This window comes from Nannospalax galili, unplaced genomic scaffold (assembly GCF_000622305.1).
Source record: "Nannospalax galili isolate Female #2095 unplaced genomic scaffold, S.galili_v1.0 scaffold207, whole genome shotgun sequence".
Classification (NCBI taxonomy): domain Eukaryota; kingdom Metazoa; phylum Chordata; class Mammalia; order Rodentia; family Spalacidae; genus Nannospalax; species Nannospalax galili.
The window spans coordinates 4656952-4676162 of NW_008358517.1; the positions used below are offsets into that span (position 1 = coordinate 4656952).

Below are 19211 nucleotides of genomic sequence, written 5' to 3' on the forward strand. Positions count from 1 at the left end.
TGGGAAACCATTCTAGCAAAGATACCATGCAGAATCCCACATGCCAGGCATCTTGTGAGGACTGGCTATTACGTGACAGTGGTTCATGTGTGTTTTTTTTTTTTTAAAAAAAGTGTATTATTTCTCCATCATTAGATCTTGCTTTGTGCTTTCCCTAGTGTTCTCAGTTAAAACAAACAAACAAACAACAACAAAAAATAACGGGTTCAGGTTTTAACTCAGAGAACCCACGGAATATTACTAAAAGACTCTCCCGGAATTTTTGAAGCAAGGCACTTTGAAGGGAGCAGCAGTTGAGAGCTGAGGCAAGAAGCAGAGGTATAAAGCCTCCCAGAGCCAGTGCCTAGCCCTGGGCCCCTGTCCTGCCGGTCCTAACCGCGGGGGACACTGTAGGGAGGGGAGGAGCCCTTTGCTCACAGGGACGCACCAACTTGACTCATACATATTCATGTGCTTGCTTACTGAGAGTTGAGAAACCTAGATGATCCAAAGAGAGCTTTTCTTATAAAGCAGTATCCCTCACACCCTGATTGCTCCATGGACTTTGTTTTTTTCTCCTTTTGAGTGAGAGATGTTTTTGCTGAGTGGCTGGACATTATGCAAACAAACCCGCCCACTCCCTTGCAGGGAGATCTGATAGCCAGGGTGAGGTTTCCGCCTTCCCCGTGGTCCCTCCACCTTTTCGTAGGTGCCTGGATCTTGCTAGGAAAAAAAAGGAAAGCGAGCAGGAAGGCAGGGTAGGTAAAGTCATCCCTTGAGGTGGTGACACCTCCTTACACGACTTCAGGGAAAATGCTGGGCTGCTGGGCAGTCCTCCCAGACAGCTGCCTATCACGGTGCTGAGAGTAAGAGGTGACCTCTGTATTTTTAGCAGGGGGCTGTCATAATAGCCCAGCCCTCCCTTCATTCAAGGCAGGAGGCAGGTGCTTTAGAAGTTTGTAAACACCAACTGTCTGAGTAGGGGAGGTGTGCTTTTCTCCAAAAAGGAAAGAATTTTTCTATTGGGGTTCCCCCCTCCGGATAGTCTGTGTTACTGTGGAAAAGACGCTGTCTTTGGCTTTCTTAGTTGGGGTGAGCAGGTGTGACAGCCCACTGCAGTTATTATTCTTAAAGGGCAGAAATGCCTGAAGGTGACGACTTCAGACCAGGCAAAAGGTAATTATGATTTATTCTTTTTCTGGGGTCTGTTTAATGTGTTGTTTATCTTCTTAAAAATATTCTGAGTAATTTAAAAATGGTTAAGTGACAGTTATAATAAAAATTAAGAGTTCTATTCCATAATTCCAGAAAACAATCTCCTTTGGCATATGCTGGCTGAAGAGAGCAGGAGAAGCCGTTCCTGCTTAGAGAAGCACCTGCAAAGCAGTGGGCTTTTCCTTCAAAAGGGAAGTTAGGCTTTGAAAATTTAAGAATCACTCATTTTCCCATATACAATGTGAATTCTACCTGAAGTTTTTGGTATTTCTTTTTTAATGTGAGATGATGATGGTTGAAAACTAAGCTCTTGAAGTTTTTTTTTCTCTCCAAGTTTGTATTTTAAAGATTCACTAAGCAGTTCTGAGAGTTTATGTGCAACTTGCCAATTCTGATTTTTAAAAAAACTTTTTCACTATAGTTTTTGAAAATGCAATCAGCCTTCCCTCAATGCATTGTGGTAGTGTTGTTTTTAATTATCTCTAAGAAAGGGATACCAGGATGGGAAAAGATGCAGGTAATTAATTCATGCTAACTTGAGCACCATGCAGAAAGTCTTCTTGGAGTCCCATGGTTATCAACAAACATGATAGGAATCATTAGAATTCATTGGAATTCTAATTGGGATGCTTGAAATTTGAATAAGAAGAAGTATAAAAATGTTACTAAAGAAAGGTATTCTTGATAATCTTATCACCAAAGAAATGTAACTGTTTAGGAACCAGCCATGGCCATATGGGGTGGTTTGTGTGGGGTGGTGTAGCCAGCTTTCGTAGTTTCCTTAAAAGCTGTATTTCCCTGTAGTCCTCAGTAGTTTTTATTTTCTCCCAAATTCCACTAAACGGAAAGAAACATTAAGTTGACATTGATTTGAGTAACTTTCTATATAAAATGAAACTAAATCAAGTACTTGATGATGACCTTAAAAGTGCTTGGAGCCATTTATGGATTAACTAACTAGCTAAGAAAACATTTTCAGAGAAATTTCAGTGTCAACATTGGTTGATAGGTTGATCCATGGGTGTTGTTCTTGCCCTCTCCCAGACACCATAACATTCCTGAAAGTAAGACTTTCTCTTTTCTGTTGAACCTGTGCATTCCCACAGCTCTTGGAGTAGAATTTTACACAGACAGTGCTTGTCAAGTGAAATGCATTGATAAACCATTTTACACCTGAATTGTGTATCAGGGGTCCTGATCATTTTATAATCCAAGAGAGAGCGAGAGAGAGAACTGGCAGAAATGGATTGAGATCTGCTTTAATGAAGAGCAACATTATCAAAATTAAATAGTAACTAATTGTTGATTAGAAATATCTTGAACATTATGTGATGTGAACTGAACAAACAAGCTTTTTATCTGAACGTTTCACTAGTTTAAAAGAATAAACAGATTGAAAGGAGAATGTGCACACATACACACATAAATATGCACATGGTAATAATTTTTCCAAGGACTATAATATATTGGCTTGCAAGTAAGAAACTCCCTTCACACCTCTGTGGGAACATATTCCTGCCTCCCATTTTTATTCTGACGAGGTAACTTTCAGGTTCTAACAGTTAGTGGATTTTATTCTTTGTTTTTGCCTCATTTATTTATTTTTCCTCTATTTATGTAGAAAGGGGGAAGGATTGGAGCTAGGCTAGAAATAAAATGTTTATAATTGAGAGAGAATTTTCCTGTTGCTAAATTTGAGATTACATGCCTTTGGTCAAATCCTCTGGTGCCATGTCTAAAAGAGAAATAACTATTATAAGTCATAAATCTGCTGACAGAAAGTGTTCTTTGAGCTTGATTGCAGCATCTCCTAATTAAGTTTCATGTTAGACTGATTGTGGACCTTGAGTCTCATTTTGGAATTTGATGTCCTGGATTGCTCTGACTGCTGGCAACTAAAGAGGAGTTGGATTCTGAAAAAAACCCAAAGCCCTGAAACAGTGGAACCTACATGACAGAGAATCTTATTGTGTGCTGGGGTGCAGGCTTCAGGCATCGTAGGTGCCCTCTGCCTGGTCACTCACAGGGCAGTGGCTCTAAGGGGCCATTTTACATTCACCAGATAGAAGGTAGTGAAGGTGGTAGCCTGGCTCTCGGGAACAGGTAGGGAGGAACCCTCCTCATTTTTCACTATCAGTAAGCACTCTTTTAAAAATATATTTTTACTTATTTTTATTTTGTGTGTATGAGTGTGTTACCTGCATGTATGTACGTGCACCTGGATCCTGCAGTACTGGTAGAGGTCAGAAGAGGGCATTAGATTCCCTTGGACCTGGAGTTACAGTTGGTTGTTAGCTGCCATGTGGGTGCTAGGAATTGAACCTGGGTCCTCTCTGCAAAAGCAGCCAGTGCTCTTAACCACTGAGCCATCTCTCTTGCCCTCTTAATAAGAACATTCAAAGAATCTCTGCCATTTTCAAGGTCAAGAACTGAGGGCAGAGGGCAAGAAAGCCATTGTGAAGCAGGCCCAAGAAGGCAGGCATTCCAACAGAAGACATTAGATGCCAAAGAAGAAGGGGCGGGGGGTGGGGGGCAGGGAAGCAGACTAGAACAAGAAACATGGGAACGCTTATACTGTAGCCTGAGGCCTGGCTCTACCTTGGTTCCTTATCTGACCTTTGATCTCTGCTTTGGAGCAGATGCCCAGCAGGTCTTGTGAGGTGAGGTACACTGATTACTTACCTAGGTGACAGGTGTGGGTGAGTGAGTCTTTCTGTATTCCAGTTGTCATGGAAGGAGATGCACCTGAGTCATGATGATGGCACTTGTCTAAACAAGAATTTCACTGATGCTTTTAGTGTTCCATGTCATGAATGCACTTTGACAGTGAACTGTGTTCACGTATTTATTGGTTCACTCAAGGAGTTTGTTGCGCTCTGAATCTTAACTAGTTGCTGTGCCAGGTGATGGGTTGGTGGATAAGGACCCTGATGTCCTGGAGCAGACAGCTTGAGCGAGGAGACAATATAGGGTAGAAAGTCACCAAATAAGAGCCCTTCAGATGGCAGGGGCCAAGAAAACAGTTTAAATAGTGATCTGAGAGAATGTCCTGTGCAAGTGCTAAAGGTGCCTGATATCTCGCACAAAGGAAGATGTTGCAATTGAGGACTCTGTGATGTATTCTTGTAACTCTGCTTGCCGTGTCGTAAGGACATGCAAGTTTGTTTGCAGAGGCTGCTGAGCCCCTAAAATTGTAACAATAATTTCTGTTCCCACATCTTTCTGTCGTTGATCTGCTTTGAGTGGCAAGGCTGTTAGGTCTCTTATCCAAAATGCTTATGTCTAGAAGTCTTGAGTTTGGCTCCCTCCTCCTCTAGATTGTCATATTTGCATATATATGATGAGGCATCTTGGAAATGAGACCTGTGCCTACGCATGAAATTCACTTATGTTTCATACATGCTCCTAAAATTAAATTTTGAGAGCATTTTTGGTATGCTTGGATTATGACTGACTAGTTCTATGAGGTCAGGGACAAGAATTTTCACTTGTAGTATCACGTCAGCCTTGAAAAAGTTTCAAAATTTGGAGTTTTTTTCAATTTGGGATTTTCAAATTAGGGTTGCCTGGCCTTTATTTGGGTATTCAAAAGGTTTTCATATTTAGGAAACCAAGGCTCTTTTAAAGACACAATAGACTCTTTAGTCTTTGAAAATGTTATTAGCAATTGCAATGAATTTTATGTCTTGAAGTTTCATTGTTTGAATAGTTCAGATTGGCAGGCTTATGGGTATAATTTTACATTGCTGATGAGGCTTGTCTGTTGATAGTGCCATTTCTTTAAACTATATAGTGAGGTTAGAAAAACCTCACACAGAAATCTGACCAAGTACTCAGCCCCAGCTTTGTGCATGCAGCCCTTCAATTGAGGTGGATTCCTAGGAACAAACATACTTTTGCTTTTATATACTTGGATGTCTTTATGCTGCCTTTGATTTGGAAACTGGCGCTGAGGTGGGGTCAATGAAACACAGTCGTTAACAAAAGGCACTGATCTGACTGGAGATAAATGGGAGAGTATGGAACAGCCCCTTATTTGGGCTTGGTAGGCATGGCATCCTGAGAGATGTTCAACAGTGGGGGTGGGGTGTCCCTGATCTTTAGCATTTTCTATGGTGTATATACTATACTCTCAACCAGCATCTGACTGATTTGAACTCGCCCTATCAAGATCACTAAAAGTAGCCACAGAATTATCATAGCAGCTCTTAAGAGCCCATGGTGGGCAACTGCACTGTGTAAATGAGTGTGGGCCAGGGCAAGGGCCAGCATTTAGTTCTAACAATGCTACATCACTGATGTGTCTCTAAGCCATCAACCACCATAGACATTTACCAAGTTTGTTTGAAGGAATTAATGATTCATCTTCCACTTTCCCACACAATCATGGAAAATGTTTATCACTTTTGAAATCCTACTTTGACCCAGCTGGGCTAATATTTGAACCTGATTAAAAACAAACAGAACAACACAATCTGTCCTTGCTGCAGGACACTTTGTTTTTCCAGAGATATTCTTTTTTTTATTATTTTTATTTTATGTGTATGAGTGTATTGCCTGCATGTGTGTGAGTGCACCCGTGTCGTGCAATGCCACGGAGATCAGAACAGGGCTTCGGATTCCCCTGGAACTAGAGCTAAGATCAGTTAGTTAGCCGCCATGTGGGTGCTGGGAATCAAACCCAAGTCCTCTGCAAGAGCAGTCAGTGCTCCTAACTGCTGAGCCATCTCTCCAGCCCCTGCTGGAGATCTTAACTACCACTTACCTAGCTGCCTCCTTCCTAAACTCTGCAGTACTCCAACACATTTCTGGCATTCAGGCCCCTGGTGAAGCTGATTTCTATTCCTTAAGCACAGTATGGTGAATTCTTTGCTGCTAGCCCTAAAATGGTGACGGTCTCTCATTTACAATACCAAAGGAGGGCCACAGCTACTTTGTGGTCGGCTATGGGCAGGTTTGTCCCTGGTGACTGACAGTACAAGAAGCTAATTGTGTGGGCTGCCCCTGACTTCCTGTGAGGGACCTTTATGGCAAATTGATATTTAAATACATTTGGTGTGTCACTCTCTTATGATGTGTGATCTGGGCATGAGAGCACAAATCCTTACCTGAAGGGTTGTGCTCACTACCATTTATATATTTTAAAAGAAACTTTCCACTGAACACTTTCCATTAAAGGATGCTATAGCTATCGATTTGGGGCAGGAAAATGGTATCAGTGAAAAAGAAGAAAAAAGCAGAAAATACCAACTATAACCTCATTACTCTAAAAATATAGTCATATTATCTTCTAGTTTTTCTTGGATGAATTTTCTTGGCAAAGCTTTATAATATGATATATATATGTGTGTGTGTGTATGTATCTTTTCACTTACAAGTACTTCCCGGTGGCATCTAAACAATTTGAAATGGTTTTAAATGCCCACCAAAATATTCTGTCTTTTGGATTTTCTCATAGCTATTAATCATTGTTATTTTATTTTACTTATTTTTTTAAAAATTTATGTATTTTTTATTTTATGTGTGAGAATATTGCCTACATGTGTGTAAATGCACACATGTAAGCCCTTGGAGGGAACTGAAGTTATAGATGGTTGTTAGCTGGACTCGAACCTGGGTCCTCTGCAAGATCAGTCAGTGCTCTTAACTGTTAACCCATCTCTCCAGCCCCCATATTACTTGCTGTTATTGAAAGTAATTTTGCCATTTATAAATGTGATGGGACGTAATACTGGTCTTTTCACATGAAGACTGGAGGGGACTGAAGGGCAGGTCATGTAAACTGGCTGTTCCTTAAGACCTGGGCCCAGAAGCTGGCACAATGCCATTCCTGCTAAGCTCTAGTTGAGGGCCCAGGAGCCCCAATTTGAGGGAGGGGACATGCATCCAACTTTTCCTTGGGAAAATTTCAAAAAATTTGGAGGCTTTATTTTTCAACTTACAGAAAGAGAAAAAACGTTATAAAATTGTGCCATTTAACAGTGAAAGGCCACTTGCCTTGACGGTGACACGCCACCTGCTGCTGCCCCTGTTATGAGAAACACTGCAGGCCAGTGACCCCTGTCCCTAACAGGGTCTAATTCCTTGATGAAGGGGTCATACATAGAATAACTTTCTAGTTCTTTCCCCCTCCCCTTTGGTCTTTTTGAGATAGGGTCTTCCTGTAGCCACAGCTGGCCTGAAACTTGCTATGTAGACCAGGCTGGCCTCAATCTTCCAGAGATCTGCCTGCTTCTGCCTTCTGAGTGCTGGGGTAAAGGCATGAACCACAATGCCTGGCCCAACTTTCTTGAAGCTTACATCTCCAGGCATAAACCCTTACTCTTAACCACTCCCTAGGGAGACAACTAACATGGGCTTAGGAATGGTACAAAGATGGTTTTGAATCCTGGTTACAAATCTGAGATTCACTGTGTTCTAGTTTGCTTTCTGTCTCTGTGATGAAACACTCTGACCAAAAACAATTTGGGAGAAAAAGGTTTTATTGCATCTTATACTTCCAAGTGACAGTCTATCACTGAGGGAAGTCAGGACAAGAATTCAAGGTGGGAACCTGGAACAGGAGCCATAGCAGAGACCAGGGAGGAATGCTGCTTGTTGGCTTGTTCCCTTGACTTGCTCAGTTATCTGTCTTTCTTCTCCTTTTTTCCCATTTAAGTAGTTTTTCATGAAAGTCATATATATGACACTCCATTCCTGCATTTTCTTGTAGGTTTACTCTTTGTATGTGCCCCTTTCCTTTCCTATTTGATGAGATTTGACTTTCCATTCCAGAATCTTTTTTTCAGTCCTTGTCCAGCTTTCTAAACATTTTTATTTATTTTTATGTGTATGAGTGTTATACTTGCATGTATGTAAGTGCACACATGTTATGCAGTGCCTGTGGAGGACAGAAGAGGGCATCAGATCCCCTGGAACTGGAATTCTTAACCACCATGTGGGTGATGGGATTCTTCTTCAAGAGCGTCCAGTACTCTTAACCACAGAGCCATCTCTCCAATCATGGTCTTTCAGCTTTAGACTGGTGATAACCACCCTGCTGGAGTGAATGCCCACATGGACAGTTGTGCCATTAGCCTTCTACTACACCTGCTCAATGTAGGTGACATATTTCCTCCTGTAACCTGGACCACTTTACCAATCTGATGACCTTTGTAGTACCCTCATTCAATTGAACGTCATCCTTTCGAATGGTCAGATTGAACACTGTACTTCCATCTCACCTCTTTGGAAAGCGGGAAAAACATACTCTTCTTCCATATGTGAGAAGGTACACTGAAATGCCCTTTGCATTTCTGGCTTCAGTCAGAAGTCACAAAGGGATTGAACTTCATTTGATGGCTATGACTCCAGCGATGATCCCAAAAGGGAAGAGGTCGAAGGCAACTCTTAGTTATCTTTCTTTTACAGCCTAGGACTACCTGCCCAGGGATGGCATTGCCCACACTAGTCTGGGCCCTCCTACAGCAATTGAGAGAATACCTTACAGGTAAAGCCATAGGCCAGCCTAATGGAGGAAATTCCTCAATTGAGCTCCTTTCTTCCTAGGTAACTCTAGTTTGTGTCAAGTTGACAAAAAACTAACCAGCATACTATGTTTTAGCTGGGTGACTTTGAGCAAATCACTTACTCTGTGAATTTTGTTGTAATCAAAATGAGGCTAAAGGTGCCTATCTTGTTTTATAGATGAATATGGTAAGCCATACTACATGTAGTGAGAAGAATTTCAAATTGTCAAATCCTCAGTAGTAAATAATAATATATGATACATTTCCTTAAGCAACATGAAATAGGTCACTTCTGAGTACATAACCTCAATTGCCTGTGATCTAGCCCTATTAAATATACCAACATAAACATGCACATCCACATCTCTTAGGTATTCTTGTATTCTTAGTAGGTCTTGTCTAGATGGTTTATGTGTGAGAAATGGGGCTCTGAGGGGTTTCTGTTTGGTTCACTTCATTTTGACCCTTTCTATAATTGACCCATTCTATAATTTAACCCATGTGTATGTCAGAGTTATGCCACAGACTGCATTGAGGGAATTAAAGTTTAACTGTCTCTCAGTATCCACATGGTATTGCTTCAAAGGCTTCTCCTACAATACTGGGTACCAAAATCCACAGTGCTCAAGTCCTTTACACAAAATGGCATAGTATTTATATAAAAGCTATGTGTATCACTTGCTTATTTGAAATCATCTTTAAATAACAATACCTAGTACAATAGAAATACTTTATAAATAGTTTATTATACTATATTATTTAGGGAATAATGGCAAGAAAAAAGTCTGTTCATCTTCAGTACAAGTACAAAGTTTTTCCTGAATATTTTCCTCCTGAGTTGGTTGAGTTCTTGGACATGGAACCTGTGGAGAGCTGACTGTATTTGAATTTATCCATTCTAAGGGGAAGCCAGGATGCTTATGAGTGCCTCTTACAGGGAGAGGAGTAGCCACAGGAGGAGTCTCAGGTTCAGAGCATGCATGGCTCTCTTGTCCATTGATTTGATTTTATCTCATGGGCACTGTGAACTGTCTCATTCCTATTTCTACCTCTGACTGAGCCACCTCAACGTTTGGAGTTGTTTTGAGTGAATGAAGGTATAGCCATCCCTCATATCCACAGAGGATTAGTTCTAGGAAGGTCCCCCAAAGATTCCAAAATCCCCTCTAGAAAACTTACAGTCCCCGTCTGGCAAGGGTGGAGGAGTACACATGCATGGCATTGCTCGTGTCCTTCTGTTCCAAACCCCATTCTCTCGTGGAATCACCCTCCATCCATGGTTTTATGGTTGTGTCCTTAAAGTGTCAGCTGAAAGAGCCAGACCCCAGGCAGCTTGCCCTGCTTTGGGACTAATGTTCTGGGGGAAGGGGTGGCCCTGTGTGAGATATATACATACATCCTGTGTCCAAAAACATAATATGGGGTATGCACAAATTAAATACATATGAACATTAAGTGTTCCACTCATATGATTTTTAAATGTAAGACTAGGGGACAAAGGAGATTCTATTCTAAAGATCAATTAGGGAAAAGAATACATACAGTGCCTCAATTTTGTGTCTGAAAAAGGAGGGCACCAGTATGCAGTGCTTCAAAGTTGCTTTGAGAATTGACATTTTCTTCAGCCACCAAACTTCTCTTTCAACTAAAATCCAGGTGTTTTAGATTTTCTATGGCTGGATAGCCTTGCCGCAGTTTAAATTCTTAATATATAACAAGATCCAGGAAAAATTAACTTAGAGGAAAGACTCTTAGACTTAAGAGTTTTTAAACTCTGCTTATGTTTTTCAGTTATTTTTGTGAAACATCAGAAAACTGAATGGGAAAATACAAATTACCTCATGAGGGAATATTGGCTTTAGGCCTGTGGTCTGGATAGGAATGGCCTATCCAGTGACTTTGGTGGTGGAAGAAGTTAAGCAAGACAGTCTGTCTCTGCAGACCCTAAGATTCATTTTTTCCTCTCTCATGGTCTTAGCCTCAGAATGTCTTACCTATCCATCCTCTCTCATGCCCCCTTTTCTCTTCACACCCAGCGACCTGCTCCCTCAGACACCTGCTGTCTCAGAATCCCAGACTGACAAAGGCAAGAGGCAAACCCTGGATGTAGCAATGCGTTGGAGTACATCTAGGTCACAGAGTGTTCTGATGCTGAAGTTGAGAAACCAGGGGGCGGGGAATGTCCCAGCTGTCCCTGGAGACACACAGAAGGAACATGATGGCTTAGAGGACAGTTGTGGTGCTCTGCTTCTTATGGACCAGCTAGTCCTCTCATTAGGGACACAGATGAAACAACCCTAAAAGGAGGCTCTGGGAATTGCCCAGGTCAAGCCACACCCTCTTTCCTACTTTAGTCTTATTTTTGTAGAGTTGGCCTGCTCTCAGAGTAATCTTCACTCACTGGGTAAATACCAGCCAGAAAGCTTTGGCACTGTGGGCTTTAGGAGAGTCCCAAGGAGGCATCACCAGCCTTCAGAGTCTTTTCCTTGGAAGAGGCAACTGCAGTTGTGCCTGATATGGAGAGGGGTGATAGCAAGTGTCACAGCTCAGAATGTTCCCTCTGCCTGGCAACAGTGGGTTATGAAGGGTTGCTTCGTCCTCATCCTTGACGTGCAAATGTTTCATGGGTGGAGACTACTGCTCCCAAAGTTGGGTAGACTCCCCCACATAAATGATGGTTAATGAGTACCACACAGTAATTACCATCATGATGGGGCCCCTTGCTAGCCATGTAAACAGAACAGAAGCAGCTGTGCACAAATACTACTTTGACTCAGGAAGTAACATATTATTAATGCTGGGCTTTTACAAGAAAGTGCTTTAGTTTGAAAAGAAAAAAAAATGCCTATAAAAATATGAACCCCATCCTTAGATAAGTTGAGGGGGTTATAAATGTACTTACGTTTCTCAGAAATGGAGTGTCTACTGCTTTGAGTGTTCTGTGTAAGAATCAAAGTATATGGCTTATGTTCAGTGTTTCTGAGTAGCTTGGATCATTGACTCATGACAGAGTCAGTTAGTCAGGTTGTTCCTTCCACAACTGATGGAACAGAATACAGATTCTGAATAGTCCTAGTTTTTCTTTTCCATCCTGAGATATTATAAAAACAAGCTTTTAGAAGCCTACTTGTCGGTGCCAAGAAATGCTTTGCGCTATATTATTTCACTATAAAATTAAAACATGCCTAGAAAAATGACAAACCTAGAATTAACTCGCTGGCTGAAACAAGAAGCCGTAAGTCCAGTTCATCTAAGATGTAACAAGCACCAGCACTGACAGTACAGGAAATGACTGATAGTCCCCATTTTGCTCACAGGAGAGAGCAACGTGGGGAGTTGTGGTCTTCCAGAAGGCAAATGCTGGGGGTTTGATGGCACATGGCTTCACTCTCTTGTGCCAACTCTTATAAACTGGAAATGGTGCCTGGAGCTCTGATAAGGATCATGAGGCTTTATTGGGAAGTTACTGGAAAGAGTGTTGTGACACACTGATGTACTCAGCCATGTTTGGGAAGGTCCAATGGTACGTTTGCCTCAGAGCAAGAACAAGAGGGAGAAGAGTCAGTCTCTCAATCTCTCTCTCTCCCCCTTTGAAAATACCCCATAAGTATGCACTGACTTTGATGGTATCTTGCCTTTTATAGTCCCTAATGAGTTTCTAAGGCTCTGACTCTTAAAGACCTTGGCAGCATCACCCAGGAAAATCTGAAGGTTAGGTGCCTCCTTTCTGAAGCCAGGATAAACTTCAAGCACAAGGGCTGTTTTAAGATGGGAGAGAAACCTTTGCTGTTGCAGTACTTTACATGTCAAATATGGCAGGGTTGCCCAGTGATGGCAATGTGTATACATCTCTTTCACTTACTGGGAGCTGCAGGATTTTTCATGATTTTTTGTCTGAAAGAACAGACTGGGAAGCTGGTAGGTTGGACCTGCAAAGAGTATCTGTCTTGATACTGTCTCTTCGTGGCTGTGTCTGTTTTCTGGAAAATGGGGGCATTTCCCCTACCTGTCAGACTGTCATGAAGACTGGAGATGATGTAAAGCAACTAATGTAGTTTCTAGTCCTGCACATTCGGAAGAAATAGGATGGCTGTCACGGTGGCAGAAATCTTAATGATTCCTGGTTGGTTGCTGGGTTGGTCAGTGTCTTTTACTTCTGGGTAGCCGTATTTTTGAAGCCCATGACACCCCGAACTAGTAGATGACTGTGGCTTGTGGTTCAAATCCTTCTTGCTGCCTGTTTTCATAAATTAAGTTTTATTGGACCACTACTGCATTTTTTTCATTTTATGTATTCAGCAAAGATGTAAATATTTGCTCTCAAAGTCTCAGGTCTTACATTGAAGTCTTTGATTTATTTTGAATTGGATTTTGTGCAGGTTGAGAAATATGGGTCTAGTTTCGGTCTTCTACATACAGAAATCCAGTTTTTCCAGCACCATTTGTTGAAGAGGCTGCCTTTTCTCTAAGATATGTTTTTTTAAAAAGCATTATGAAAAGTCAGTGACCCGTTAGCTGTGAGGGTTTTTTCTGGGTCCTCTCTTCTATATTTCTCTATACATTAGTTTTTGTGGCAGTACCATGCTGTTTCTGTTACTACAGCTCTGAAATGTAGTTTGAGATTGGATATTATGATACCTCCAGTATTGCTATTTCTACTAAGAATTGCTTTGGCTTTGAGGGGGCCTTTCTGGGCGTCCACATGAACTTCAGGATTGTGAAGAATGTCACTGAAATTTTTATGGGGATTTCATTAAATGTGTAAATTGCTTTTGGTAATACAGCCACTTTCACAATATTAATTTTGTTGATCCATAATCATAGGAAATCTTTCCCTCTTCTCATGTCTTCAATGACTTCCTTCATTGTCTTAATCAACATACAAAATATCCCAGCTTTTGTATATATCAACAATGGACTTATGTAAAAGAAATCAGGGGGAAAAGTCCCATTCATAATAGCTTTAAAATATACCTAGGAATAATCCAATCTAAGGGGGCGAAAGGCTAGTATCAACTTTTAAAAAAAGTGTAGACAGAACGACTACAAAGGGTAGAGGGATAATGTTTAGAAAGTTTCTTGAGCTTGATTTTGATTATGTCATTACATTATTACTTGTCTTTAAATAAGTGAAATTATAAATTATGCATAGCAATTTTTTAAGAAAACCAGTGTCTGTTACAAGCTCTAAATCAGTTGGCAGTTGTTGAAGTCCTATAGCACTTAAACATGAGCTGCTTACATACTAGATTGACTTGAGCACTCCAAGGTGAACGTCTTGATTTGTTCATTCTAAACCAGCCTCCCAGTTATAACATGTGTAAGAACATCCAAATTCTGGTTAACAGAGTTTAGAAATAACAAATAATCTAAACCATATAATAAGGCCTCTGTGTGTGTGTGTGTGTGTGTGTGTGTGTGTTATGCAACGCCAAAAAAGCAGCTTACAAGTGACCACTGTTTGCAATTTTATAGGCTAGGAAATGATAGGTTTCTAAGAGTCTATGATAAAAAATATGAAAATGATCTAATTACTCACAGGTACTTAAGACCTGATATCAGCAGTAACTAATATTTTTTTATATTCCCTTTTATATCCTAACTTCAATTTCTGAATCTCTAGCCCCCTGTTGATAATGAAGTCCAAGGTCTTTGGCTTGATCACATGCAGATTTTCTGATCTAGACTTTACTGACTTTGCCAAATAATGAAAAAACATTGGTGAAGACAGCAGTACGTAGGCAGCCTTCACAGACCAAGCCTGCTGAGCCTATGGAAGGCAAGTCAGCAGGGCAACTGCTCTGGTCCATAATCAGCATGGACCATCACAGCAGTCCCCCATAAATGAAAGATGAAATTCTTTATATATAGTTTCAAGTTTCTCCATTATAGGACCACAGAACTGGCATAACCTGACTTTGAAATTTTACATTTTTAATATTCTTTTAACATCAGAAAATGGAAACTGCCTTGGCCTTTTCCAGCCTAGTAGGAGGCCTTGGGTCTTAGGTCTGACATTGTCACAGTGCTGGAAGGGCCACTGTTAGCTGTAGTCTAGTAGTTCTTGCCCATCCACATCACCAGGAATGTTTTAACCAGCGTTGTTAGCACTGTGTATTCCCACCCTCCAATTACCATAAATTTCTAAATCCAATATTCATGAGAAAGTAAATATTTCTTATAAATGTAGAACAAAGTATTCAGAGTTTTGCCCAACTTCAGACTTCAGAGGGAGTCATTGGAAGTTTTTAACCAGGGTCCACATATTTCAGAGGTGACCATGATTCCCAGAGTCAGTGAACATCCAGTTATGTCCAACTTCTTGTTTACAGCAAAGAAACTCAAAACTCCTCATGTGGGCTTGTCAGACCTCTGAACAGCCTACCAAGTAGGAGCCATGCTGTTGGGTCTGCCTGTCGCCATATCCCACATCCTTTAGTATAATTGGTTAAAAGGACATTGATTTCACTTGCCCTTATGATACCAGTAGGTTGACAGAACCCAGAGAGAGGATCCCTTCCTCCCCTATCTATTTGTATTTTGAATTCTGTACAGGAATTTGATATAGAAATTAAGTGAATTGCTGGGCGTGGTGGTGCACGCCTTTAATCCCAGCACTCAGGAGGCAGAGGCACGCGGATCTCTGTGAGTTCAAGGCCAGCCTGGTCTACATAGTGAGTTCCAGGACAGCTGGGGCTACAGGGAGACCCTGTCTCAAAAAGACCAAAAAAAAAAAAAATTAAGTGAACCAAAAAAGTATTTCATTTCTGCCTGGGGTGTCTTTTGACTATCTATATCTATATCTATATCTATATCTATCTATCTATCTATCTATCTATGTCACCCAAAACATGTTGGAACTGGGCAGTTTCATCAAAGACTACATGGATTAGATGGCACAAGGCCATCTGTTAGAGCAGCCATCACAAATATTTGTATTTAAAAGTGATTACCTTGTCCAAGCACAGCATTTTCATGACCTTTTTTTTGCATTTTACTGAAAATGGATAAACAAGAAAAAAAGGAACACGTATGGTCAATGCAGTTGCCTCTGTCTTAGTTTCATTTCTTGTTGTTGTGATAAAATACAACAAAAGCAACTGAAGGGAGAAAGGGTTTATTTGTCTCATAATTCCAGGTCATGGTCCATCACTGTGGGGAAGTCAAGGTGGCAGCAACTTCAAGTGGATAGTCATGTGGCATCCAGTCAAGAGCAGAGGGCAATTAATTGATGCAGGCAATCCCCCTCTCTACGCTTGCTCAGGCCAGGAACCCAAGCCCAGGGAATGGTGCTGACCACTGTGGGCCAGTTCTCCCACATCAATGAATGTAATTAAGATAATTTCTCACAGACATTCTCAGAGGCCCTTCTCCCAGGTGAGTCTAGGTTGTGTCACGTTGACAATTAAAACCAACCATTACATCATCAAAACAACAGAAAGCTTAGCATACATTTCAAGGCAACAATTAAGAGATATACTGATAGCTCTCCCTGCTTTCACTGCATGTTGTTTATGTCAAATACTTGTTCATTAAGAGCAAGTGGTTTTCTTTTGCCCAGCAAGCCCCATTGGTTTCATTTGGCTGTGTCTGCATCCCTAAAGACTCATTACCTTTGTAGCTTTCACTTAGGGTTATGGGTTCCCAAGTAGGTTAGGATAAAAAATGTTTAACACCATGTAACTCATCAGCTTGCTTGGGTAGAGACAACATTTGGGATGGCTAGACCCAGTCAAGGACTGTAGCATGGTAGTTCCATTTTTTGTGGTTTTGGAGTTCTGGATGCTTCTCACAGGAAAAGTAAATGACTGAGGTTGATCAGAGAGCTGTTTTGCCATAATACTAATAGATGAGGTTTTTTTCCCCCGATCTTTTTCCTTTAACCAATGTATAAACAGAAAGTGGAATGATTATTATTAACTGTGTACATTTGTACATTCCTTTGTGTACCTGGGAACCAAGCAGAAGGCATCTAAAATCATTTTGCGACCCAGCAAGTCCTGTAAATAGCGCCCCTAAGAGAGGAGGAAGAAGCTGCATCTGTGGATCTGTGGGAGGTAGGAGCATACACATGGCTGCCCTGTGCTATCTAGGTCTAGAAAATGACTTCCTCAAAGGGCTTTTGGTGAGCAAACGATCTCCAACATATTGGCTTGACATTTTATGCACATATAAAGTGCAGGTGGCAGTTATTAAATTCTTCTGCACAAGGCTGGCAAAAACTTGAGCTTGCTGAGACTTTTGTGGCAAAGATGGGTATCTGTCACCCACAGGTAAGAATGAAGGAGGACTGAGATGACCTGTCACTGGCATGGTGAAGTTCAGCCTAGAATACTGCAGTCTCCATTAGTTATACTACATTCCACTTCACTAAGGAATGTTAATTTTTTAATCGTGAGTCTTCCAGAGCAAATTAATATGAATGGAAATGAAGCAGTGGAGGAACTCTTTAAATAACTGTTTCCAGGAAGTTCTTAAATCATATATGCAATACATGATACATGATGGCATCTGTCTCGGTAACTGAACTACAGTAAAGGATAACCCATCCATTCTTGGACAGATTCCTGTTGCTATTCACATGCATAAGGAGATTGAGGAAATATTGTCTCTTATAGAAACATTCTCCAAAACTGGCAAGAATTCCTAATTTTTATAGTTTTATTTTAATGTGGGAGTTCTCATTAGGGGTTTGGCTTCTTTCCAGACTCATGGCAGCAGGTCAAAAATGTCACTTTCCAACGTCCTCTTTCATGATTGTGCCTTCAACACCCCCAAATTCATACCATACCCATCTTCCCTGTATGCCGCTGTTGATTTTACATCATGCTAATTTACCAGCAATACACACACTGTTCACACGATAGCTTATTCTTAGTCTGTTTGAGGGAACACACGACAAACTTTCCAAAGCAGAAAGACTCTGTAGCAAGCAATATATTTTTTTAATGTCTGATAGTGTGATCATCTTTGTATTGCATTCCTTTAAAAGCCACTGGCTATGTCATAGAACTGCTGATTTACACAGGAAGGGAAATGAGAGATGTACTCCTTAAAGAAAGGACTAAGACATAAACATGGCCTACAGTGAAATGGTCCAGCAGTTAGGTTGGCAGCACTGTGCATGATGGCTGCTCCATTCATCCTTCTTTATCACAAAGGCTGGAAGCAGATTTTCCAACCCAATGTAATATGCATTGACCTTTAAGTCAGAAACACTTTGGAAGAACTTGGTAGTTCAGTTAACTTTGTTTGTATATATTTTTTTCAGACTAGTGCAATGGTAGGTATAGTATATAAAGAACAAAATTAGGAATTATATTGCTATATTTTTTTTTCTTCATTCTAGGAAATATGTTTTAAAGAATTGCCAAACAGTTCATGTAACTAGACCAAAAGTCCAAAAGCAGGGAGGGGACATTTACTTTTGAATCCAACTGCAGTAAATCCTAGTCTGTAATTTGTTGGAAATTGCAGATCCCTCATAGAAAGTGACGTTAGCAAGCTTGCTCCACAATAACTGTTTTCCTTGAGGCACAGTTCTTGACTCTGATTTTATCTGCCCTTTGAGGATGGAGTAGAAATCTTTTCTTCCTGAGGGTAAGTGATTAAATCAAATCTTGGCTTTGGTGCTCACAGATAAAAGGGTGTCTTAGACTCCTGCAGTCTCAAGTGGATGCTTGTCTTATGCTCGTGAAGATACTACATTGTTCAGACCCTGGGCTTATGGAAGTCTAGTTATTAAACACGAACAAAACTGAAAATGCTGAGAATGGCTGGCATCTTGTTCTCAGGGACTTGAAACTGTAAGACCATAGGTAGCACAAGAAAGCCATCAGTGTCATCCTGCTGAATGGTGGATTAGACCATTGGTGACCACTCCCAGGGTGGCAGTTTGAAGTTCAAGGAGAAAGGGAGAGTTTCACAGAGTGACTGCTCTCTGAGGGAGAGGGAGGGGGAGAGGTTCAGCTAGGAAGGAGGGGTTCAGCTCCCTGGGTAGGGAAGGGACTCAGCTGGAGCCTCTTTGTCCCTGGCCCTGGGAGAAGTTTCTCCATAGCTAATTGGTCTAAGAAAGTGAAAGCTTCAAGCTGAGTGCTATGTCATCTCTTAATCTTGCGTTTGCTTCTTCAGTCCTCCAGTTGACACTTCTTATTTGCTTTGTCATGGCTCTAATTCTGTGAGTGTCTGTGGTGAGAAATCTATCGTCCTTACTTTGTTCCTCTCTCATGGGGGAACAGGGTAAGTCTCTCCCGGATTAAAAACATTCTAACACATTACGCTAAGAAATGTTAAGGTCTGTAATCAGATAGTGACTGACCTTTCTAAGAAAAATTCAACAGGAATTAGTATCAACAGATGGTCACCAGTGGAGAGCATGAGACCCTTAGTCACTCACTGAGAATGGTTTCCAGGCCAAAATGTATTTATAGGTGTGAAGCCTTTGGCAGCTGCCTGTCACAGTTGCTAGGTGATCACTTAAGTTATTACAAATCCTTTTTGAAAAGCTGT

At 41.0% G+C, this 19211-nt stretch overlaps 1 protein-coding gene across 1 annotated transcript in view; it reads left to right on the forward strand.

Moving 5' to 3' along the window:
* The first annotated feature begins 665 nt into the window (after positions 1 to 665).
* The window catches only part of Retreg1 (reticulophagy regulator 1), a 40081-nt gene continuing 21535 nt past the window's right edge, over positions 666 to 19211 (forward strand). Inside the window, exon 1 of the mRNA XM_008821767.2 lies at positions 666 to 1155. Within this exon, the coding sequence (XP_008819989.1) occupies positions 1121 to 1155 (35 nt within the window). The 5' untranslated portion in view covers positions 666 to 1120. The remainder of the gene's footprint in view (positions 1156 to 19211) is intronic.